Genomic DNA, 25,988 nt, shown 5'->3' with positions numbered 1-25,988 from the left:
CTTCGGGTCCGCCCCGCCCAGCTCCGGGTCTCTGATGTCATGCATCCGACTCGCTCAGTCACTGGGTGACGCGCAGGCTCGGTCTCCGGACGCAGGCGGTTCTTGAAGAACTTGGGGGCGGATCATGGGTCCGCCGCTTACCCGGACCCAACGTGGCGGCCCCGGCTTCGCCCAACCTCCTTCCTCTTCCCATCTCGGAAGGGGGGTGGTGCTCCTCTTTGATTGGTCGATGGGAGGGCGACGTGGCGCCGACGCGCGCCGGCTGCCGGGCCAACTGGCATCCAGCTGAGCTGTACTTGGCGCTGGGCCCGGGCGGCTGCCGGTCGCTTCCGTCTGTGGGTGTTCACGGCCTGACATAGGTGAGCAGACTTGAGGCGCTGGGAACAGATGGTCCACGGAGCCTGGGGCAGGCAAGGAGAGAGGGAGGCGGGGGGAGGAACGCGCGTGGCCCGGGGCCGGGGGCCCTGGTCCGGGCCGGCCTGGGGAGGAAGTGGTGAATGAAGGGCCGCGGGGACCCCCGCAGCCCGAGCCAGCTGTGGCCTCGGATTCGTCCCGCAGCCTTTCGCTTTCCTTCCCCCGGGGCTCACGGTGCTCGTACTGTGCTCCGGCGGGCTAGTTGTGGCCAGTCCTGGCTTGGGCTGGAGAGCCGGACTGTCCGGAGGATGACCCTCAGGGCCTTCCCAGAGTCTCCAGATGGTCTGGTCCGAGGACGAGGGACCAGTAAAGATGGGAGGGAGAGGAAAAGGACACCCCCATCCCCACCCCACCCCACCCGGGATTTAGAAGCTCTGCGCGCCGTTCTTGGGGGCAGGGGAGATTTGGTCACCACTGGAAAGGGGGCGTCATGTTTGGAAGAGCTGTGGCCTTTTGGCTTAAGTACTTTGGGTCGAGTTGTCACAGAAGTACACAGGCTCGGGCAGTGTATCTTCGTAGTTTCGGTCCTGCTTGAATTTTTCCCTTTTGGCATTTCAGTCGTAACTTTTATTGTGGTGCCGGTGGAAAGAGTACCAGATGAGAGGTCAGAAAGCCTGCGTTCAAATTCCAGATCTACCCCTTAATACCTGTGTGATCTTGAAAAAGTCATTTAACTTCTTTCGGCCTCAGTTTCCTCTTCTGTAAAATGGGGACTTTGGACTAAATCACTATAAAGCCTCTTCTAACTTTAAATCTGTTATCTAATGATTGCTGAATTTCATATCTGCCACAGTCTTGCTGTGGATCAGGGGAGTAAAGCTAGTCTTTTTTCTCATCATTATCAACCAGAATTTATTAAATGCATATGTGTAGGACAGTCTTACTGTTTGTGTTACTTATGCCTTTTTTACTTGAAGGTTGTAGATGCAGTTTGGAGTGCTATATCAGGGTGAAAGCATTTCGTTGATTACAAAAGTGATGAACAGGAGCTTAGACTCTATTCAGAAGTCATGTTTGAGTTGTATACTTGCATTGTAACACAGTGTAGGTACTGTTTTACTCAAGGAATGTCAATCCTTGAATATTTATTCTAGGATCATGGATTTGAGCTAGAAGGGGCCTTAAAGACCTCAGTTTCCTCATCTATGAAATCTAAGCTTGGGGAAGCTTAATAACTTGCCAGAAGTCACATTTAAATTTGAATCCAAGTCCTTTGACTTTCTAGCCAGGAATCTTTCCACTATTCTTTACTGCTTCCCAGTTATTTCAATTCCATGTAGTTACAGTATGGTACTTACCAAATTGAGATACTTTCTTTTTTCACATATATCAAGGCCTTATTTTTCATTACATGAAAGTGTTGTTAGAGACCACTTTACCAAATCTTTAACTTGGTGCTTTATTTCTTTTCTCCAGGAAGTTTATCCATTTAGCTCTTAGTAGCCAAATTCTTTGTTGTCTTAGGCTTTTACCTTACAGTAGTTAGGAAGAGAACTTGTAGACACACAATAGGATTAGGATTTACCCAGCTTTGAAAGATTTAGACTGAATACTTTAGCATGACAGATTGAGTTTAGAAGTATGAACATAATAAACCGAGAATACATAATCACATATAGTGTAGAAGAAAACATACTTTTGGTGCTTGTGAGCTTTGGCCAAAGACTACTATGGCATAACCATTAAGAACTGAGTAGAAGATTCTGTGTGTACTTCTTCAAAATTAGCAGCATAGGGGAAATGGGATAAGGAAGTACAGTTCACAAAGGAACACAATTTTCACATACTGATTGAACCCAAATAATATAGTGTAGAGAGGGAGGGGCTACTACTGCTAATAACACATTTATATAGTCTTAGCTAATATAGCTAGCGTCAGAATCAAGTGCTGATCCCAGGTCTTCTGATGCTGAACTCAGAGATCTTAAGTGAACTTTTCCATGGCCAGAAAGTAGCAGAGCTCAAAGGAATATCAAAAATATCTAGAGCTATCAAGCTTAAATTATACACATCAACCTTACAGAATATACTTCCTATAACCGCTTTTACATGGTCTCTGTGTCCAACCCTTGAAGCTACATGATGCAGTAGTTAGCTGAGATGGATGAGATAGTACATATAAAACATTTTGCAAACCTTAATATAATTGCAAACCCCATATAACTGTCAACTATTTAAGGTATATATTTTCTAAACAGTGTCCTGTGTATATTTGATGAAAAAAGAGGAAAGAATTCCTATGTATGCCAAATATTGTGACTTTTTTCACCCTCCTCTCCCATATTTTTTGGGGGATACTGGTTAAATTAACATTAGCTGGCAAGTTTATTTGTTCAAACTGACAAGAGCTATTTTTCCGTTTCTGTTTACTTATAACGTTTTTGTTTAGGGAGATTTCACACTGATTTGTACAATATTTGATCAGTAGCAAAAGAGTATTTATATAACTGAATTTAATAGCTCAGATCTTTCCTAATACTGGTAACATTCCTTTGTGCTCTTGGATAGGTCTTGGTGAAAGGTCCAGTTCTAGTCCTGAATCAGAAGATGGGGGCCACTCTGGGGAAAGGCTATTGAGGTGCTTACATCTGATTGATAAATGTTATTTAGATTGGTTTACTACTGGTATAAATATATTTATATTAAAATGTTAATGTCAGTTCCTTTTCAGACCATGGCAACATATCTGGAGTTTATCCAGCAAAATGAGGAGCAAGATGGTGTTCGTTTCAGTTGGAATGTGTGGCCATCTAGCCGCCTTGAGGCCACAAGAATGGTTGTCCCTCTGGCATGTCTACTTACTCCCTTAAAAGAACGTCCAGATCTACCTCCAGTACAATATGAACCTGTACTTTGCACCAGGCCAACTTGTAAAGCAGTCCTCAATCCACTTTGGTATGAATTTTTGAAATATTGATATAATGATAATTAGAATGAAATACGTACAGTGCTTTTGTGGTACAGACCAAAAAGTGGTCTGTTTAGAATAATACAGTTTATCAGAACTTCAGTCAGTCAGCAGATATTCATTAGCATTTATTATGTATTAGGCACTGGACAAAGAAAGGTGAAAACATGGTCTCTGCTTTCAAAGAGCTCATATTTTAATGGATATGTATACAAAATACATATGATGTACATGGAATGTAGTTTTAGAGGGAAAGGACTAGCAGTGAAGGGAGAACCATAATTGTGGTGGGAGGGAAAGAAAAACCTGCAGAAGGTGGGATTTGAGCTGAATTTTGAAGGAAGTTTGGAATTAGAGTTGAGGGAAAATATTACAGGCCTGGGGGACAGGTAGTGCAAATGTACAGAGTTGGGAGATGAAGTATTACATATGAGGAACAGCAGGGAGGTCATTTTTCATTTAAAAATTCATTACTAAAATAATTTTGTGACCCTTAGGAGTTTTAAGAAGCATAGTACCTTGATAGATAGAGTTCTTAGCTGTTGTATTTGGGTTGAATGTTAGCCTAATAGACCTTCACGTGTAGTAAAGTGTGGTTTCCACAGATGTGACAAGGACATGTTTAAATGATAAACTGGTATATCTGATCAGGAAATCCTGTGCAAAATTTTTAAGAAATCCATTTCAGTAAATTATAAGAATATAGATACATTTAATGTAAATTTGCATGTAAGTATTTCATCCTTAAAATTAATAACTATATATTTAAATATTTTATTTTCTTTTTTCACAGTCAGGTTGATTATCGAGCTAAGCTTTGGGCCTGTAATTTCTGTTTTCAGAGAAATCAGGTAGGTGAATTATGTTTAAAATGAAGCAACTAAAAAGATGCTTTTTATATGTATCCTTTTCATTTAGGACAATGTTAGACTTAATTAATGGAATAATAGAAACCTTATCTGACATCCCTTTCAAGGCTCACTGTCCCAACTCACACTGCCATTGTCTAGTTTGTTCTTCAGAGGGTTGACTGTTACTACTTCCAGGATTTTAGAGTGAACCTGTGAGTGTCCATCATCCTAGAGTGGAGGAAAACAGCCTCTACATTTTTCGAAGATCCCTTGAAATCCTTTGGGGAGCTGCAGTTTGTGCAGGCCTGTCCTAGGGGCTAGCTCTTGAGCTCTTCTTTGGTGTGCTTACCTTTAATTAGACAGTAGTTTCAGTTCTTTAGCAAAGGCATTTACTCAAATGGTATAGCAAGGACAATAGTTACAAAGCATTTCCCTCAACACCAGGGGCATAGTCTCCTACAAACAATCCTTCTAGATAGGGAGGGGGATGAGTGGGCACAAAATTACAGTGGCAGTAAGGCACGTATGTAGGGAACACATCTGACCAGGGCAGTTTACCACTCTAGAACTGAGGTACTTGATGCACTTTCTTTTTCCAAAGAAAAGAAGATACATACATTGTAAATGGTCACCTTGAAATATGTACTACTTCTAAATTTTTAGAAACAACAAAGGTTGTTTTTAAAAACAATTTGTGGCTACATAATTGGAAAGAATAAACAATAATCACTAAGCTCAGTGCTGACAGGAGTATAGAAAATAGGTACATGCCTTTATTGTTGATCGCACTGAGAAGTGTGGTAATATTTTTAAAGAGCAAATCTGGGAGTGCATACTAGAGTTTTATAACCTGAAAGTCTGGGAGATCCAGCTGCAGAGTTAGTTAACAAATTGTTATATTAATATGATGTCATAATATAATTAAGGAGGGAAAATATTGGGGGCAGCTAGGTGGCGCAGTGGATAGAGCACTGGCCCTGAAGTCAGGAGTACCTGAGTTCAAATCCGGCCTTAGACCAAACACTTGACGCTTACTAGCTGTGTGACCCTGGGCAAGTCACTTAACCCCAATTGCCTAAAAAAAAAAAGGAGGGAAAATATGAGGAGATAATTTTGGAAAGATATGAAATAATAGAAAGAACAGGAACTAGAAGTTCAATATTTGCATGGACATCTTTATCAATGGAAAAATATAAAAGTACATGTGAAAATGAATGGAGATTGGGAACCAACTTAAATATTTGTTTAGTTATTTATGATTTGAATCTTTTTTAGTATAAGTAATTTCAAATATGTGTACAAATAAGTGGTCTTGGTGTTTGAAGTTTAGTTCATTGTATTACTTAGCAGCTTTATAATGTTTAATTTTTTTTTCTTTATAAATACCTTAAAATGATTTTCCTTTTTTTTTTTAGTTTCCTCCAGCATATGCAGGCATATCTGAGGTGAATCAACCTGCAGAATTGATGCCCCAGTTTTCTACAATTGAGTACATAGTACAGGTAATTTGGCAGTATTAATTTAACAAATGTTCTACAGAATCTCTTTCTGTAGGTATACTTTGAGTCTTTTGTTTTTCTTACTAGGTGGAGTTATAGAGGAAAGGCAGTAGTATTAGTAGGTTTTTAGTGACGGCCATAGTATTGTAGATTTTTAAGTCTTGGGAGAAATAGTGTTAGCAATTTGTTGATCCCTGCTTTAGGTCGTGGAATAGGTATGGTTTCCATATGGATTGAAATTCTATGGGTTTTCTAAATTCTAGCTTTGATGTTTAACCTGGTAAACATGTGGTTTATGTAGCTATCTTTCCTCTCAAGAGTAAATATGACGATGTTCCATTTTTATAGGTTGACATTCCCCTTTGAATTTTTAAAATACAAAAATAAATTAACTTTGAATCTGGCTTTTTTATGAAGTTTGTCACTAAACTTAAAAAAAAAAGATGTGAGGTATACATAGTAAAGCTCAGACTCTTTAGATCAAGTGATGATAATGAACATTTCTAATAATTGAATGCATGTCTTAGGAACATCTTAGCTGACATAGAACAGGAAACATAGAACTCAGAAAGCTGTGAGGTTTTTCTGGTGCTCAAGTTTCCAAGTAGGTTAAACATCAGGCAAATTCATCTTATTAGAAAGAAATTGTGGGTGCTGAGTAAATTTCTAGCCCCCTTCTCGAGAACTTCCCTTTATATGGATGTAGTCTACCTCCAGTGTGGTGTGGATCTGGGGTCAGAGGACCTGGGTTCAGTCCCAGCTCTGCAACTTACTCCCTGTGTGACTTCGGACAAATCACTTCTGCCTCTCTGAGCTTCACTTTCCTCAGCTATAAAGAAAAGAGACTGGATCAGATTAGGGATTCCTAGCCTTTTTGTGTCATTGACCCCTTTTCCAAGCTGGTAAAGCCTATTGACTCCTTCATAGAGTAACATGTATTTATGCATGTGTATAAATGCATAAAATAAAATATATAGGATCACAGAGGTTTTGAAACCAATTATGGTAAAATACAGTTATCAAAGTATTTTCTAAAAAAACAAGGACCCCAGATTAGGAATCCTAGGGCTAGGTGATTTTGAAGGTCCCTTCCAACTCTAAATGCTTTTATCTAGTCATAATAGGCAGCTTGATGTTATAGTCTTTTTTTTTTTTTTGGGTGAGGCAGAGTTAAGTGACTTGCCCAAAGTCCCAGAGCTAGTAAGTGTCAAGTGTTTGATGTTATAGTCTTAACTGATTTAATAATTCCATTACGTTCAAATCAGTCTCTTGTCATCATTTGGTATGAGGAGAGTTTACATTCAGTGAATACCAAGATTAAGTTATCATTACTGCTTGCAGTTGACCTTTAGCATTAGTAGTTTGGGACAAATCATTACGATTTTCTGTTGCTAAGTCCTTCTTGCCAAACTTCTGAATATTCATATTTACCTCAGCTGCTGGCTATTCCTTATGTCCACCCTGCTTTGAGGAAAGGATCTGATGTTAGGGAGAATGCTAGACTTCCTGCTACAGCAATTTCTTACATATGGTGCTGGGCTGATTCTTTCTTGCCCAGGCATACTAAGAGGAGAACATGTTGCTCACTTCCCCCTGCTAGATCTTTTTCTAATTTTTCTTTGTTTATTGAGGTTAATACTAAATATATATAAAGTTAAAATATTAGATAAAGAAATTGTTTTAATTGCAGTTAGAAATAACTTTTAAGAACTTTTTCTTTTTATGGGGGGATAGATATTATTTATGTGACATTTCTTATGCCTTTCTTCTTAAGCGAGGGCCTCAGACACCCTTGATTTTTCTCTATGTTGTGGATACATGTCTGGAAGAAGAAGACCTTCAAGCTCTAAAAGAGTCTCTGCAGATGTCCCTGAGTCTTCTTCCTCCAGATGCTCTGGTGGGTCTAATCACCTTTGGTAGAATGGTGCAGGTTCATGAGTTGAGCTGTGAAGGAATCTCAAAAAGCTATGTCTTTCGAGGGACCAAGGATTTGACTGCAAAGCAAATACAGGTTTGTTTCTTGGGTATAAAGACACAAAACACTAGAAACTTTTCCTTAAGAATTCTTTAAAAAGATTTTAATCATTTTAGAAACTGAGTTATTTCTTATCTTTTGTTAGGATATGTTAGGCCTTACCAAGCCAGCTATGTCTGCTCAGCAAGCAAGACCTGTTCAACCACAGGTACAGCCTTTTATATCAAGCAGGTAAGGTCAGGTTGTTATTTGACCCATAGTATAAGGGAATGTACAGTGTTCTCAACTGTCTTCGTTTCTCTTTTCTGAAAAATAAGTGTTTGAGCTTGTGATTTAAGTTCCCATGGACAAATTTTTGATATATTTTTTAAAGGCACTGAAAACTTTTTTTCTTATACCCTAAGCTTATAAAAAATTTTAAATTGGTTTTTAATTCATTACTTTTAGAATTCAATTTAATGTCTTTCCAATGTAGATAAGGTTTGGATTTTGAAAAAATATGTTTCTATTGATCTATTTTGTCCCAACTTAGCAATTCCCCTCTCCCCTCCCAGAGAGTCATCCCTTACAATAAATAATACGAAACCCCCCCCCCTAATTTGGAAAAACTAACATAAGAAAAATCTGACATTTTCTTCAGTATTCCACATTTGTAGTACCTCTACCTCTGCAAAGAAGGGAGGAATGTTCCTTTTCATATCTCTTCTTTGGAGCTAAGCTTGGGCAATATAATTTCACAACATCAAGTTTCAGCTGTTTTGTTGTTCTTTCCATTTCCATTAATTTTGACATTGTGTATATTGTTTTCCTGATTTTACTTACTTTACTTTGTATCGGTTTATATGTCTAGCCATGCTGCTCTGTAACCATCATATTCATCATTTATTCCATTATATTTAGGTTTCAGAACTTGTTTAGCTATTCCCCAATAGGCATGCTGCCTATATTCTTTGCTACCCCGAAAATGCTCCTGTATAGTTTTAGTATATAAATCTAATCTAATACATATATAAATACTTGGCATATTTTTCTTTGACTTCCTTGAGGTATATGCCTAGCAATGGAACTTTAGGATAGTTTTTAGTTTTGAAAAGAGTGTTTAATTTTAATATCAAGAATAAGATTTGTGAGAGATATGTCTTTGGAAGTATATATAATAAATCATATTGACTGAATTCCTTGGAGAGTCATATTATTAGAAATTGTTCACTACTTCACATTGAACCAAAAGGTTTGTTAATCTGATTGATTGCTCATGCTTAAAGACCAGAGTGCTTTTTTAAACTGATACTGATGGTCTCATTTGAAATCTTGTAGGTTTCTGCAGCCTGTTCATAAGATTGACATGAACCTGACAGATCTTCTTGGGGAATTACAAAGGGACCCATGGCCAGTAACTCAAGGAAAAAGACCCTTGCGATCCACAGGTGTTGCTTTGTCCATTGCTGTTGGCTTATTGGAGGTAATTTTTTTTTTTTTGGTGAGGCAATCAGGGTTAAGTGACTTGCCCAGAGTCTCACAGCTAGTGAGTGTTATGTGTCTGAGGCCAGATTTGAACTCAGGTCCTCCCAGCTCCAGGGCCAGTGCTCTATCCACTGGGCCACCTAGCTGCCCCTATTGAAGATAATTTAGATTTTTCTGTCTTCTTAAATGAAATAAAGTGATTTAAAAAATGTTGGTGGTTTTGGTTGGTTGTTGGTTGTATCTGCAATTTATTAACCATTATAGTTTATTTGGAAATGTAATTCATTATTATCTCACACATTTGAGAGTACCATTACCTAGGTGAGAAACATAGAGGGGAGGTAAGAGAGGTGGGTCATAGGAAATGCTGACAGTAAGTTGCTAAAAGGCTTGAGTTGGAGGAAGATGTCTTGCTGAATGGAAAATATTCTTAACGTTTATAAATGTGAAGGAAAATTCATTCAGATTTTCTTTCCTTAGAAAAACTGGCATGCTCTAAATTATTATTAGTTAGAGAAATGCAAATCAAAACAGCTCTTAGGTACCACATCACACCTATCAGATTGGCCAACATGACAAAACAGGAAAATGATAAATGCTGGAGAAGATGTGGGAAAATTGGAACACTAATGCATTGTTGGTGGAGTTGTGAACTGATCCAATCATTCTGGAGAGCAATTTGGAACTATGCCCAAAAGGCTATAAAACTATGCATACCCTTTAACTGAGCATTAGCGCTTCCAGGGCTATATCCCAAAGAGATCATACAAATGGGAAAAGGACCCACATGTGCAAAAATATTTGTAGCAGCTCTTTTTGTGGTGGCGAAGAATTGGAAACTGAGGGGATGTCCATCAACTGGAGAATGGCTGAACAAGTTGTGGTATGTGAATGTGATGGAATACTATTGTGCTATAAGAAATGATGAATAGGCAGACTTCAGAAAAACCTAGAAAGACTTATATGAACTGATGCTGAGTGAAATGAGCAGAACCAGGAGAATATTGTACACAGTAACAGCCACATTGTGCGATGACTGACTTTAATAGACTTAGCTCTTCTCCAAAAGACTTAGGATAGAAAATGATGTCCATATCCAGAGAAAGAATTGTGGAGTCTTAATGCGGATTGAAGCACACTATTTGTTCTCTCTGGTTTTTTTTTTGTTTGTTTGTTTCTTCTTTCTCATGGTTCCTTCCATTCATTCTCATTCTTCTTTATAACATGACTAATGTGAAAATATGTTTAATAAGACTGTATCTGTAGAGCCTATATCAGATTTCACGCCATTTTGAGGAGGGGGGAGGGAGGCAGAGAAAATTTAAAACTCAAAAGCTTATGGAAGTGAATATTGAAAACTAAAAATAAATGAATTTAAAAATTTTTTAAAAATAAAAAAGAGAAAGAAAAACAGGCAAGCCATACTAATTAGTGTGTTTCTAAAGCAATGTAATTAATATTCTCAGGGCACTTTTCCAAATACGGGAGCCAGAATTATGTTGTTTACTGGAGGCCCACCCACTCAAGGACCAGGCATGGTAGTTGGAGATGAATTGAAGGTTCCCATTCGTTCCTGGCATGACATAGAGAAAGACAATGCACGTTTTATGAAAAAGGCAACCAAAGTAAGTACTTGCAAATAAAGAAAGCAGTGGTAGTTTGCCCATTAACAAATCCATACTATACCTAGGCTTCCTAGAAACTAGTGAACTTGGTCCATGTTGTCATTTCAGAAGGATCAATGTGTATTGTCCCCAGGTACTTAGAAGATGCAATTCAGAGATCTATGGTGGGGGTTTTTGACTTTTAGTAATGTCTTGCACTTGGTGTACAAGCATACCAAGGATATCCTTCAATTCCCACTATCCCATGAATATTTGTAACTTGGCTGACAATGCTGATGATTGGTGACTTTATTGATTTTGGTAAGATTTAATTAACTTTCTGAAGTATTGAATTCTAGTTAATGTAAAAGTCATTAAATATAGGATTTGTAAGTTGTTTTTCAGATGAATTAATGTTTATTATATTTCAGTGATATACTTTAAGTATAAAATGGATATTTTTTTCACAGTTATCTACAAATTTGAATATTATTCCCTTTAGGAGAATCAAGAAATATATAAAAACATGTAAAGAATGTTACTATGTTAGTAATTATTTAAAGCAGTTTTTCTCTTCTCTTAGCACTATGAGATGCTTGCTAATCGTACCGCTACAAATGGTCACTGCATCGATATTTACGCCTGTGCCCTTGATCAAACTGGTCTTCTGGAGATGAAGTGTTGTGCAAATCTTACTGGGTATGTTGACAGTGAACATACTATGGGAAAAGAGAAGTTTTATTTTAAGGGAAGAGAAATAGCAGGTAGAAATATTAGATTAATGATGGACTTAAAATCCTAGATACAATGTTACATGGCATCTAGTATTTTCTGACCCTGGACAAGTTACTTAATCTCTGTAGGTTTCATTTCCTCATTTGTAAAATTGGGATAATATTTTTGCAAGGATCAAATGAGATAATAAATGTAAAGTACTTAGCATAATTCTGACACACAGTACTAATAAACATTAGTTATTGTTATTATAGTATTATTTTGAGTTTGAAAATAGTGCGTTAGAGAATATTTTCCTTTTGTATTGTTTTCCTTGAAAGTTGTTCTTTTCACTAGGTCTTTACGTAGGCTATTGAACCCACCATACTGTTATTCAGCAGATCACTCTGATTTGCTAAATTACATGACATAAGAAAGGATATGGACAATAAAAAAATGTTTTAAGTTAATTTTATGTGTACAAATACATATATATATATATACATATACATGTATGTATGTGTTTGCATGTATGTATATATCTGTGTGGGCAGATTATAGATATATTTTAATTTATGGCAGAAGAAAATTAAATTCATGTTAATCCTTGACTTAAGCTTCTAAAAATCTGTCCTGGGCAGTTTAATTTATATTGACTCCTTGGTAGAAATTCTGAAGATGGCCAGTCAATTAATTACTTTATTAGCTGCTAGATCAAAGATTTTAGAAAATGAGTGGAAACATACTTTTTACCTCTCAATGAGAGGTAAGGGACTGTTCCTGTGTAAGGTTGCATGTAACATGAGAAATTGTTACTTTGTTGCTTGATTTTGCTAAACTATTATACTTTGTTAACTAGGGAGAGCGGTGTTATGACTTGAATTTGGCATCTTTCAGTTTAGTAGATATAACTTTAATATTTTAGTAAATCCGATTTCATTATGTTGATACTCTTTTTACTATGCACATTGCAACTGATGACACGACCAAAGCATTCATCACCCTATGGCTCCTTACCTTTAACCTTGTGCTGAGGCCCACCAGACTTAGGTTGATCTTTTTTTTTTTAATCTTATTTAATATTTTATTTTTTCCCCCAATATCATGTAAAACAATTTTAATGTCTTTTTTTTTCAAATTTTGAGTTCCAAATGCTCTCCCTCCTCTCCCCTCCAGTGAGAAGGCAAGCAATTTTACATAGGTTATACATGTGTAGTCATGTAAGTCATTCTGTGAAAGAAGACACAGACAAAAAAATATCCCCAAGAAAAATAAAAAAATAAATAAAGTAAAGAAAAAGTATCTTTGATTTGCATTCAGGGTCTATTAGTTCTTTCTCCGGAGATGGACAGAATCTTTCATCTTAAGTCCTACAGGATTGTCTTAGATCATAGTATTTCTGAGAATAGCTAAGTTCTTCATAGTAGATCATCACATAAATGGTGTTACTGTGAACAGTGTTCTTCTGGTTCTACTCATTTCACTTTGCATTAGTTGATTTGAGGCTTTCCAGATTTTTCTGAGAGCATCCTGCTCACCATTTCTTAAAGCACAATAGTATTCCATCACAATCATATGCAACAACTTGTTTAGCAATTCCCCAATTGATGAACATTTCCTCAATTTCCAATTCATTGCCACCACTAAAAGAGCTGCTATAGATATTTTTGTACACGGCTCTTTTTCCTTTTTGTTTTTTATCTTTTTGGGATATAGATGTAGTTGTGGTATATGTATACATGGTTTTATGGCCCTTTGGACATAGTTCCAATTGCTCTCCAGAATGGTTGAATCAGTATACAACTTCATCAGTACTACATTTGTGTTTTAATTTTCCCACATCCCCTCCAACATTTGTCATTTTGCTTTTCTGTCATATCAGTCAATCTGATAGGTATGAAGTAGTGGCTCAGAGTTGTTTTAATTTGCATTTTTTCATCAGTAGTGATTTAGAGCATTTTTTTGGTTTGTTTTTGTTTTTGTTTTGTTTTGTTTTTAGGCAATTGGGGTTAAGTGACTTGCCCAGGGTCACACAGCTAGTAACTGTCAAGTGTTTGGTCTGAGGCCGGATTTGAACACAGGTCCTCCTGACTTCAGGGCCAGTGCTCCATCCATTGTGCCACCTAGCTGCCCCTTAGAACATTTTTTTTATATGACTAGATAATTTTGATTACTTTGTCTGAAAACTGCAGTTCATATGCTTTGACCATTTATCAGTTGAGAAATAGCTTTCATTTCTATGCATTTGACTCAGTTTTCTATATGTTTGAGAAATGAAGTCTTTATCAGAGGAACTCACTGTAAAAAAATTTTTCATAGTAATGATTACCAACTATGTATTTCCCTCCATCCTGTTTTCCCTGTTTTTCCTTCTTTCTCTCCTTTTACTCTGTCTATTCTCAAAAGTGTTTTGCTTCTGAATTTTACCTCCCCCAAACTGCCTCCCTTCTATTAGTTCCCCCTCCCCCTTTCCCTCTTCTCTTCCTACTTTCCTGTATGGTAAGAAAGATTTCTAACTTCTAAGGAAGTTATTCCATCTATGTATTATTCCCTCTTTGAGCCAATTCTGATGAGAGTAAGATTCATATGCTCCCCTCCCTGCTTCCCCCATTTTCCTTTCCATTGTAAAATCTCTTTCAGTCTTTTTTTACATCAGATAATTTATCCCATTCTACCTCTCTCCCTTTCCCCTTTTCTCAGTGTATTCTTCTTTCTCATCCTTAAATTTTTTTTTTTAGATAATCATACCATTACATTCAACTCACACCTCTGCTTTCTATATATATTCCTTCTAACTCCTCTAATAATGAGAAAGTTTTTAGGAGATGTAAATAACATTTTCCCATGGAATATAAAGTTTAACCTTATTAAATCTCTTATGATTTCTCTTTTCTGTTTACCTTTTTATGCTTCTTTTGCATCTTGTATTTGAAAGTCTGATTCTCCATTTAGCCTTGGTCTTTTCATCAGGAATGATTGAAAGTCCTCTGTTTCATTGAATGTCTGTTTTTCCCCCCTGAAGGATTATACTCAGTTTTGTTTAGTAGGTGATTCTTGGTTGTAATCCTAGCTCTTTTGCCCTCTGGAACATCGTATTCTAAGCCCCCGATCCTTTAAGGTAGAAGCTGCTAAATCTTGTGTTATCCTGACTGTGGCTCCACAGTATTTGAATTGTTTCCTTTTAACCACTTTCAGTATTTTCTCCTTGATTTGGAGGTCTGGAATTTGGCTACAATATTCCTGAGGGTTTTCATTTTGAGATCTCTTTCAGGAGGTGATTGGTGGATTCTTTCAATTTCTGTTTTACCCTCTGGTTCAAGAACTTCAGGGCAATTTTCCTTGGTAACTTCATGAAAATCATGTCTAGGCTCTTTTTTTGATCAAGACTTTCAGGTAGTCCAATAGTTCTTAAATTCTCTTTCCTGGATCTATTTTCCAGGTCAGTTGTTTTTCCAGTGAGATATTTTACATGGTCTTCTATTTTTTCATTATTTTGATTTTGTTTGATTATTTCTTACTGCCTCATAAAGTCATTTACCTTCCACTTGCCCAATTCTAACTTTTAAGCAATTCTTTTCCTCAGTGAGTTTTTCTACTTCCTTTTCCATTTGGCCAATTCTACTTTTTAAGGAGTTCTTCTCTTCAGTGAATTTTTGTATATCTTTTTCCATTTGGCCAGTTCTGCCTTTCAAGGCATTTTTCTCTTCATTGGATTTTTGTGCCTCTTTTACCATTTGACCTATTCTGGTTTTTAAGGTGTTATTTTCTTCATTTTTTTTTTTGTGATTTCTTTACCAAGCTGTTAGCTTTTTTTCATGATTTTCTTGCATCAATCTCATTTCTCTTCCCAGTTTTTCCTCTGCTTCTCTTACTTGATTTTTAAAATCCTTTTTGAGCTCTTCCATAGCCTGAGACCAATTCATATTTTTCTTTGAGTCTTTGGACGCAGGAATTTTGACTTTATTGTCTTCTTCTGAGTGTGTTGGGGTTTTTTTGGTTTGTTTGTTTTGGTGAGGCAGTTGGGGTTAAGTGACTTGCCCAGAGTCACGCAGCTAGGGAGTATTATGTGTCTGAGGGCAGAATTGAACTCAGGTCTTCCTGACTGCAGAGCTGGTGCTCTATCCACTGTGCCATCTAGCTGCCCCTGAGTATGTGTTTTGATCTTCCTTCTTACCATACTAACGTTCTATACTCAGGATTTTTTTTCTGTTGTTTGCTCATTTTCCAGCCTATTTCTTGACTTTTAACTCTGTGCTAAAGTGAGACTCTGCTTCCCAAGTGGAGGGGGCACTATCCCAAGCTTGGTTTTTTTGTGTGGCTGTTTTCAGAGGTAGTTCTGGGGACCTGTAAGTTTTTGGCTTTTCCAAGGTGGTATGATGTAGAGAGAAGTGTGTTAACTCTTCTCTTGTACTGTGCACTGCTTTATGAACGACCACAAGCACTCTTTTCAACCCTGGATCTGTGACCAGGGTCCTGGCTTCCCTGAGGCTACAAGCTCTCCTCTGCTAGTGCTCCTCCTCACACTAGGACTAAGACCCAAGACTGAGGTCTGGATCCTTGTATAGGTAACATGACAGACTCCTGCCCCTGGTGCCAGCAAAGGGAGCCCTGTAAATCTCCTGACCCGTTGTCCAATCCCATTGCCATCTGTAGGCTGAGAGATCTGGAAACAACCACTGCTGCCACTGAATCAGTCACCCAAGGCCTGCTCCTGGTGTGCTGGGGCCCAGTCTGAGCTGGTGTAGCCTGTGCTGAACTGCACTCCTCTCTCACCCTCAGGCAACAGACCTTTCCTACCAACCTCCTTAGTTGTCTTGGGCTGGAAGATGGTTAAACTCTGTCTTTTTTATCGGTTCTGCCACTCTAGAATTTGTTTAGAGTCATTATTTAAAGGTATTTGGAGGGGTTTGGGGGAGAGCTCAGTAGAGTCCCTGCCTTTATCTTGGCTCCATCCCTGGTCTTCGCTTGATGCTTGACCCACCCTAGGCCTGTGACTGTACCTGAAGCTTTTCCAGCTTGGCTGGACGTGCCAGCATGTATGCTTTGTTGGTGTGCTCTTCTAGAACTTAAGGTAACTTCCATCAGAGTATGATTTTATAGGAAGATTTCATCTGTTAAATGCATTGTAAGTTAAAGTTAATGTATATCATCTTGAATAGTGTTAGTTGTGTGCGTGTTGTTGACCTTTTTTGGATTGGATTACATTTCTTAAATGTTGAGGAATCTGTAAACTGGTTGTTTTTTTTTTGACCCTTGACCTTTCCTCTTCCTTTTCAAATTCCTAGTGGATATATGGTGATGGGAGATTCCTTCAACACATCTCTCTTCAAGCAGACATTCCAAAGGGTTTTTAGTAGAGACTTTAATGGAGATTTTCGAATGGCATTTGGTGCTACTTTGGATGTTAAGGTAAGATATGAAAATCTTTTCTCCTCTCACCCCAGTTTTTTTTTTAGTGTTATGAATGGGCACTTCTTATACCAGTAGGTTACATAACTGCACAGGAAAGCATTATGGTACTTGTACCATGAAAAATTAAGGAATGTAAATATAGTAATGCTCTGTTTACCCAGTTGTCATATTTCTGGTAGTTTGGGTATATACATCAGTCTTCTGATAAATGGAGAAAAGCCATAAAGAGCTTAAAAAGTAGCCGTCATGAAACCTTTTTATTTTATTTTATCCATTCATCTCAAGTTCTGCCCTGCCATGCCTTCAGATCACAGGTATGGGGCAGCAGGAGAAGAGGCATAAGGAGACGGTATATTCACCCATACTAGTAGATGAGAATACATTTTGGTGTCCAGTGTCCAAGTATACAAAGGTCAACTAAAGTAGTCTAGAGAAGTACAATAATCTGAAACAATTTATTATAGTGGCAAACAGGTCTACTTAATCTAATGGCCATCAGAGCACTACATGTTACAGCTCATTGATGGTCATAAGTTTGACCATGATTCATCAAGAAAAAGTTAAAAAAGGGAATGTTGCAAAAGAGAATGGGGTATTGCAGGTAACAGCTGAGATTTATATATAATTAAATATTTCCCATTTTTATAATGCTTTAAAGTTTATAAAGAATATTCCTCATGACAACCCTAAAGAGTAGGTAGTAGTTATTATCATGCCTACTTTTTAGATGAAAAAACTGAGGATATGTGGAAGGTAAATTAAATTATCTGTAATTATCTGACTAATAAGTATCTCAGGCAAATTTTGCATAGTCGAGTACTGTTTCTTCTGCCTATTCTAAGTAGGCTAGGTCCTAATGTTAAATTTGGTAATTATATTCTTAAAATTTTGCTATCTGGATTTTTCTGAAATATGAATTGAAAAAGTAGTTATTAATTATTCCAATAATGGGGATAAACATACTATATACAACAGTAGCTCACATTTGTATAATGTTGTATGGTTTACAAAACACTTTACAAATATCTCATTTGATTCTCACAACTACTTTTGGAGGTAGGTGCTGTTATTATCCCCACTTTACAGGTGAAGTAACTGAGGCAAGCAGAGATTAAGCTACTTGCCTACAGTCATATAGCTAGTAAGTATTTGAAGCAGAATCAATTCAGATCTTCCTGACTCAAGCCCAGCACTCTGTCCACTGTGCCATCTTGCTGCTTTAAGAAATCTGATTTAAATTTCACGGATGCTAATAGCAGTCTTACTTTGGATCTTTAAGTTTTTTGAACATTATTAACAGTGATCCTGTGGAGACCTGCAAGAAAACAGTTTTATATTATATATGTTATTTAAAAGTACATAATTTTTTCCTCTGTAGAGAATGTGCTGTTGAATTTTTTCTAACAAACTATTGGATGAGTGAGATGAGTGTGGTTCTCAATTTTGTATTTCATATTCTTCTATAACTGTGTTTTAGACTTCTAGAGAATTGAAGATTTTGGGAGCAATTGGTCCATGTATATCTCTAAATGTGAAAGGGCCATGTGTGTCAGAAAATGTGAGTAAAAATTTTTTCCTCATTCCAAAGAGGTTGGAAAATTATTAGCTGTAATGATAGTGCATTCAATTATTAGTTTCTATTTCTTTAGGTAGAAAGGATTTGTCCATAATAGAACTTTTGCTATTCTTATGGGTAATGAAGTTGCATTTGGGCAGTGTCCTTGGAGGGCATTTTTTTCCCCGCGCATTATGAAGTTAAAGACACTTGAGAGAGAGAGAACTAAGCTTTAAAATGCTTATTTTCTTTTTAGTGTAGATGGCTTATTATTTAGCTTCCTTGAAGGATTGATTTAAGTAATACCTGAGTACTGTTGTGTCTAAAGTTGTGAGCAGAACTCCATGCTGCCTAAGAAGACTTGCTATATTTTGGGAACAGCAGATTATCAAGACTGAGCAGACAAAAAACAGATTTAGTGATTAATTAACTTAGTGTGAGGAGTCAGATAGTGATAACCCAGCTCCTTCAGTTCTTCCTTATTTTCCACAAGAGGGAAAACCCACGGTATGTCTAGGGTCCAAAGAAGAGACCTAAAGCTTTTTAAGGATTTACAAAAGGCTTTCTTCGTGATGACCCTATGAGGTGGGTATGGCACGGTGTACTTATTGGTGAGGGCAAAATTGTGTCGTAGAACATTATATAATCAAAGGAGAGCAGGAAGCCTATAAGCCTCTATAGTGATAAAAAATAGGATAAAAAATAGGAATACAATTATAAGAAAGAGATCCCCAAGATCAAATTTTACCAACTTAGCAATTTTGCTAACAAGATTGGCCCTGCTTAACTTCTCCCAGAGAATAGATGTGAAATGCTTTTTTCCTTGTCAGATAACACCTAAAAAGTTAGGAAGCCTAGGAAAGTAGGATGAGATAAAGGCATGGCTTCCGTAATCTCCATCTTGCCATTTATGGAGGAAATCAAATATTATCTCTTCTCCTCACCTGCTGCTTAATGTCATTTGAAAACTTTCCTCTCTCCTTCATGTGAGGCAAAGAGTTGCTAGGTGAAGGAACCTGAGGAAACTAGGAAATTATGGGTCAGTTTTAGATGTCACAGTAGGCAATGTGAACAGTTGAGATTTTGGTGGTTGGTGGTCATACGTAGTTTATGTCCCCTACTTGCTTCAGCTCACTTTCCTGTTTCTGATCTCTAAAGAGCAATATTCAACATTTTGAGTTAATAAGAACAACACCCAATGTTCGTTTGGATTGGGTTGCCTTCTTTAGATACTAGAAATACTTTGCTGTAATATATTAAATATAGTATTATTTACCCTTTGGTCAAATGAATATTTCACTCTTTCTAAAGAGTTCAAATTCCAATCTTATGTTCTCTGAACCTACCACTGTGAAAGCACTGGAGTGTAAATAGGCATTTTTGCATCTGTTACTAAAAAAGTCCGAAGAAATCATGTGCTATTGAAAAATTACATTCTGATGATTCTGGGAGGCAGAGCCAAGATGGTAGAGTAAAAGCAGTAACTTGCTTAAGCTGTTCCCCGAACCCCTCCAAATACTTGTAAAAACTGGCTCTAAACAAATTCTAGAGCAGCAGAATCTATGAAAAGACAGAATGAAACAAATTTCCCACCCAAGACGGTTGATGGGAAAGTTCTCTTACGCCAGGCTGGGAGACGAGCATAGTTCAGAGTGGCAAAGACTGGGCCTCAGCGAACCTGGAGCAGGCCTAAGGGGACTGGATCACGGGAAACTGTGGTGGTTTCGAGACTTCTCAACCCACAAACACCAAAGGCAACTTAGAAGGTCAGTAGAAAAGGTCTCTCTGACTGTGGTGAGAGAGGAGCTCAGTCTGGCCCCAGTCTGGGCTGCTTCTGGAGCTCTCAGCCCACAGACGGTGGGGATTGAGCAACCGATCAGAGGGGGATTGCAGGGATCTCTTTGCTGGCACTGAGGCAGGATTCTCTTGCTTTGCCCATGCTTGGATCTGGGTCACAGTTCTGAGTGGAGTTCCTGGGGTGAGGAGGAGCACTGATGTGATAGAACTTGTGGTGGCAGTGAAGAGAGAATCCTCCTCATAGTTCCAAGGCAGAAAAGAGTGCTGCATGTGGTCACTGATAGACCAGAGCATAGGCCAGGAAAGGAGTAAACGCCTCTCCTTTGATCATACCACCTTGGAAGAAATGAAAATTACGGGTCCATGGAAATATCTCTGAAAAAAGTTGCATAAAACCCCTGAAGCTTGGGAAGTATACTCCTTGCCTTGGAAGCAGAGCCCTACCTTAACAAAGAGTTTAAAAGTCAAGTAATTGGTTGGGATCATGAACAAGCAGCACAAAAAGAGTCAGACCATAAAATTTTACTTTGGTGACAAAGAAGAACAAAGCATACAACCAGAAGAAGACAACAGAGTCAAAGCTCCTACATCCAAAGCCTCCAAGAAAAATACAAATTGGTCCTAGGCCATGGAAGAGCTCAAAAAGGATTTTGAGAAGCAAGTAAGAGAAGTAGAGGAAGAATTGTGAAGAGAAATGAGTGATACAATAAAATCATGAAAAACAAGTCAACAGCTTGCTAAAGGAGACCCAAAAATACTGAAGAGAAAACAATACCTTAAAAAATAGACTAACCCAAATGGCAAAAGAGGTCCAAAAAGCCAATGAAGAGAAGAATGCCTTAAAAAACAGAATTGGCCAAATGGAAAAGGAGGTCCAAAAGCTCACTGAGGAAAATAATTCCTTAAAAATTAGAATGGAGCAAGTGGAAGTTAATGACTGTATGAGAAATCAAGAAATTATAAAACAAAACCAAAAGAATGAAAAAATAGAAGACATTGTGAAGTATCTTATTGGAAAAACAACTGCCAGGGGCAACTAGGTGACGCAGTGGATAGAGCACTGGCCCTGAAGTCAGGAAGACCTGAGTTCAAATGTGGCCTCAAGCCAAACACTTGACACTTATTAGTTGTGTGACCCTGGGCAAGTTACTTAACCTTAATTGCCTAAAAACAAACAAATAAATAAATAAATGATATAGATGTGTGTGTGTGTGTGTGTGTGTGTGTGTGTGTGTGTTTTAAATTTAAAAAAAAAAAAGAAAAAAACTGACCTGGAAAATAGATCCAGGAGAGATAACTTAAAAATTACTGAAAGCCATGATCAAAAAAAAGAGCCTAGACATCATCTTTCAAGAAATTATCAAGGAAAACTGCCCTGATATTCTTAAGCTGGAGGGTAAAATAGAAATTGAAAGAATCTATTGATCACCTCCTGAAAGAGATCCCAGAAGGAAAACTCCTGGGAATATTATATCCAAGTTCCAGATTAACCAGGTCAAGGAGAATATATTGCAAGCAGCCAGGAAGAAACAATTCAAGTATTGTAGAAACCATCAGGATAACACAAGACTTCGCAGCTTCAACGTTAAGGGATCTGAGGGCTTGGAATATGATACTCAGGAAGTCAAAGGAGCTAAGATTTAAACCAAGAATCATCTACCTTGCAAGCTGAGTATAATCCTTCAGGGGAAAAAATGGATATTCAATGAAATAGAGGACTTTTAAGCATTCTTGATGAAAAGACCAGTGCTTAATAGAAAATTTGACTTTCAATACAAGATTCAAGAGAGGCATGAAAAGCTAAACAGGAAAGAGAATTCATAAGGGACTTGTTAAAGTTGAACTGTTTACATTCCTACGTGGAAAGATATTTGTAACTCATGAAACCTTTCTCAGTATTAGGGTAGTTGGAGGGAATACACACACACACACGCACACACACACACACACACACACACACATAGTGAATTGAATATGAAGGGGTGATATCTAAAAAATAAAATTAAGGGGTGATAGAGGATTATGCTGGGAGAAGGAAAAAGGGAGAGGTAAAATGGGATAAATTATCTCACATAAAATGGACAAGAAGCAGCTTTTACAGTGGAGGAGAAGAAGGGGGAAATGAGAGGGAATAAATGAATCTTACTCTAATTGGATTTGGCTTAAGGAGGGAATAACATACATACTCAGTTGAGTATGGAAATCTGTCTTACCCTACAGGAAAATAGGGGAGAAGTCGATAAGACAGGGAGGGATGAAGGGAGGGCAGACTGGGGGAGGGGTAATCAGAAGCAAACACTTAAGGAGGGACAGGGTCAAAGGAGAGAATAGAATAAGTGGAGGGCAGGATAGAATGAAGGGAAATATAGTTAGTTTTCTACAACATGACTATTATGGAAGTGTTTTACATCACTATACATGTATAACCTATATCAAATTGCTTACCTTCTCAGTGAGGGTGGATGGGGAGGGGGGAAGGGAGAGAATTTGGAACTCAAAGTTTTAAAAACAAATGTTAAAAATTGTTTTTACATGCAACTAGGAAATAAGATATACAGGCACTGGGGTATAGAAATCTATTCTGCGCTACAGGAAAATAGAAGGAGTTAGCAGAGGATGGGGGTTGGTAGATGGGAGAGCAGATTGGGGGAAGGGATATTCAGAATGCACATCATCTTGGGGTGCAGGAAATGGGAGAGATGAGGAGAAAATTTGGAACTCAAAATCTTGTGGAAGTGAATGTTGAAAACTTAAATAAATTAAATATTTTTTCAAAAAAGGAAAATTACATACTAATCTTTCTATGGAAAAATTTCATTTATAGTTCATAACTTTTTCTTAAATATACGTGTATATATCAAAAAAGTAAATCCAGAAAAAAATTAAGTAGATCTCATAATGGGAACGCAGAAGATAATCCTTATTCATTGCACTTAGGTTCTCCTCAATATGGTTGTCACTTGTATCCTTTCAAGTGATATGATGAGAGTTGGTCCAAGTTTCATTTGAGATATATTAATTTTAAAATAGTACAAACTAAAACTTATAATCATATCTTTTTAAGTAATTTACAATCTATTGCATTGAAATTTTTATCTAGAAAAAAAGTTCTGAAAGTAATACTCATAGTAAACTTTTTTCATTAGCAATTAACTACCTTCGATCTTTTTTTCCTCCTCTTTTAGGAATATGGCATTAGTGGTACTAGTCAGTGGAAAATCTGTAGTCTGGATCCCACATCAACTCTTGCCATCTACTTTGAAGTAGTTAATCAGGTCAGTCTGGTTCTTTCCCACGTATGCAAGGAATTGTACGACGAGTACAGAGATTAAGAAATTTGATCCTCGTCTTTGAGAGCCTAGGGAAAATACGAAGCTTGAGCAGACAACTCTGATACAAGATAGCTTATAAGTGCTGTAAAAGTGGTACAGAGAGAATGCTTTGCTGGTCCAAAGGAGGAAGGTGACAGGATTTTAAGTAGCAGAATTGTGTAGGGGAATCAGGAAAGGCTTAATGGAGCAGACTGCATTTAAGTTAGTCCTTGGAAGATGATGGATAAGATTTGACAGGTGAAAGGAGGCCTTTCCAACGGAAGAGAACATCATGAACAAAGGGAAAAGTATAGTAGTTCATTTTGACTGGAGCCTAGGATGCTTGAGGTTAAATAGTGGGAAATAAGCCTGGGATGGTACTTTAAGGCCTGATTATAAAGGATCTGAATTCTTTGCTTTGGGATTTGGGACTTTTATTCTGCAGGCAGTGGAGATCTGAGAGACAGTGTTACATAGTGGTTAGAGGGTTAGCCTTGGAATCAGAACAGTGTGATTAGATCCTACCTAACACATATTGGCTCTATGTGACCATGGACAGATCACTTAGTCTCTCCTTGTCCTAGGAAACTCTACAAAGCCATAAGTCATAGACAAATTGCCAGTCTGCTTCAGTGGAAGGAATTTCCACACTAGATGTTTCCCATTCTAGTAAAATCATAGGCCTAGATCACAGAAGTGGACAGAAAAAAAATGTAGATATATTGAGGGTTTTGAGCAGAGAAAGTGATGATCACAGCTATATTTTAGGTGATGGTGTTTCATAATCTTTCCCCAATAGGAGGTAAATACTTTAAAATACTTTCCCTGTACATCATTATTAATGTAGGATTATATACTTGACCCCAGTTTGGCACAATTTTACTTATGCTTCATGATAAACAGGTTACTTAGGTCTGTACATTGGCAAATTGCTTTGAGAGTCTTTGAGATAGCATTGCTTTTATGATCTTCTGCCATAATGCTTTCAAGGCGCTTGTTAAAGATTCATGGTGTGTTGGTGTGATAAGAATGGGGCAGCTTGTGGGTTATTTGTGTTTGCAGAAGTGACATATAATAACAAAGCAATTTAACGCCATTTTTCTCATAGCACAATGCACCAATACCTCAAGGAGGCAGAGGAGCAATTCAGTTTGTTACCCAGTATCAACATTCCAGTACCCAGAGACGAATCCGAGTGACCACAGTTGCCAGAAAGTGAGGATTTCCCATATGTTGTTCTGTTGTGTTAATGAATAATTCTCCTTGTAAAGAAAGATTCTGTTATTTATTATTGAACTGTTAAAAATCTACTAAATGGTCTGGCCCATATCTCCATCTTTGATAAAAGAGGCCATAGTAGTTATTACAGTCATATTTGCTACTGAATTTACCTAGTAACCATTTATGTCAGGCTAAGAAGTAAAAAACACTAGTCCATTTTATTGTGTGTTTTTAATCAACCCATTAAAACAATTTGATGGGCCGTTAAATGTTTTTAACTTCTTTGTAATATTGGTCTAGGGGACAGAACACAGTATTAGAACTTTGGAGGCCTGTATTTTAATCTTGCTTCCACAGGTTAATTCTTTGGAATATTGGACAAGTTACTTCTGTAATATTTCCTTTAGAAAAACAGAAGTAATGGTTGTTATCTTCAGAGATGATATGTGGTTAGTTGATAATATATAAATCTGGTAAAAATTTCAAATTTAGCAAATATTTATTAAGGGCTTCCTATGTGCAAGGCACTGTAACAGCTCCTGAAGATACAAAGATATAATATGACATAGTTCCTAAAAGGCAGCTTTTTGAGAAAAAAAATGTTAAAAGATAACATATATTTTGAGTCTCAGCTATAGCATTAAATTAATTCTGGAATTATCAGTTGGGCAGATGCACAGAATCAGCTCCAGCATATAGAAGCTGCCTTTGACCAAGAAGCTGCTGCAGTATTGATGGCCCGGCTTGGAGTGTTCAGGGCTGAATCAGAAGAGGGACCTGATGTTCTCCGGTGGCTAGACAGACAACTAATCAGACTGGTAGGTGTGATAAGCTATGTTTTGATTGTTTCTTGATTTTGCCGCTGTTTGTGCCAAAAAAACATACTAATAATTTAACTTCATTTTGTTTTGGGTTAACCAAAAATGCCTAAGACATAAAACCTCCTATAATATTACCCCTTTCTAATTTTGAATTAGAAGTAAATAAAATTGGAATTCATCTATTATTGGAGGCTCATGGTAATGTGAACAGATCGGTGAACTTGAAATCAAGAGATAGTTAAGTCTTTGGCTCTTATCAGTTTAGTGATATTGAGCAAGTCATTTAATCTCTCTGAACCTCAGGTTCCTGATCTGCAAAACAGACTTGAAAATATTCAAGAAAATGTCTTATAAACTATAAAGTGGTAGAGAGACCTAAGTTATTATTTTTCAGTGAGTATTGAATGAGTGTCTGGTGTATGTTGAGTACTGCCAGGTCCTG

The 25,988-nt window shown here is 37.5% G+C and overlaps 1 protein-coding gene across 6 annotated transcripts in view; it reads left to right on the top strand.

Annotated features, from left to right (window-relative positions):
- The first annotated feature begins 268 nt into the window (after positions 1-268).
- Positions 269-25,988, top strand: part of SEC23B (SEC23 homolog B, COPII component) — a 40,776-nt gene continuing 15,056 nt past the window's right edge. Inside the window, exons 1-15 of one of the 6 annotated variants that reach the window (XM_078149702.1) lie at positions 336-359; positions 2,923-2,992; positions 3,075-3,309; positions 4,116-4,173; positions 5,589-5,675; positions 7,447-7,683; positions 7,793-7,878; positions 8,965-9,109; positions 10,578-10,736; positions 11,299-11,414; positions 16,715-16,838; positions 18,319-18,399; positions 23,379-23,468; positions 24,613-24,719; positions 25,390-25,543. In XM_078149702.1, the coding sequence (XP_078005828.1) occupies positions 3,089-3,309; positions 4,116-4,173; positions 5,589-5,675; positions 7,447-7,683; positions 7,793-7,878; positions 8,965-9,109; positions 10,578-10,736; positions 11,299-11,414; positions 16,715-16,838; positions 18,319-18,399; positions 23,379-23,468; positions 24,613-24,719; positions 25,390-25,543 (1,665 nt within the window). In that variant the 5' untranslated portion in view covers positions 336-359; positions 2,923-2,992; positions 3,075-3,088. Of the gene's footprint in view, positions 411-2,922; positions 2,993-3,074; positions 3,310-4,115; positions 4,174-5,588; positions 5,676-7,446; positions 7,684-7,792; positions 7,879-8,964; positions 9,110-10,577; positions 10,737-11,298; positions 11,415-16,714; positions 16,839-18,318; positions 18,400-23,378; positions 23,469-24,612; positions 24,720-25,389; positions 25,544-25,988 lie in introns of those variants that run through there. The other 5 variants (XM_078149701.1, XM_020986626.2, XM_020986607.2 and 2 more) reach the window with 5 other exon arrangements.

The sequence above is a fragment of the Phascolarctos cinereus genome, unplaced genomic scaffold (assembly GCF_003287225.1).
Source record: "Phascolarctos cinereus isolate Bilbo 61053 unplaced genomic scaffold, phaCin_HiC Scaffold_2;HRSCAF=192, whole genome shotgun sequence".
Lineage (NCBI taxonomy): Eukaryota > Metazoa > Chordata > Mammalia > Diprotodontia > Phascolarctidae > Phascolarctos > Phascolarctos cinereus.
Note: the sequence above shows the minus strand (reverse complement) of the source record. Positions and strands in the feature narration are given on the sequence as shown.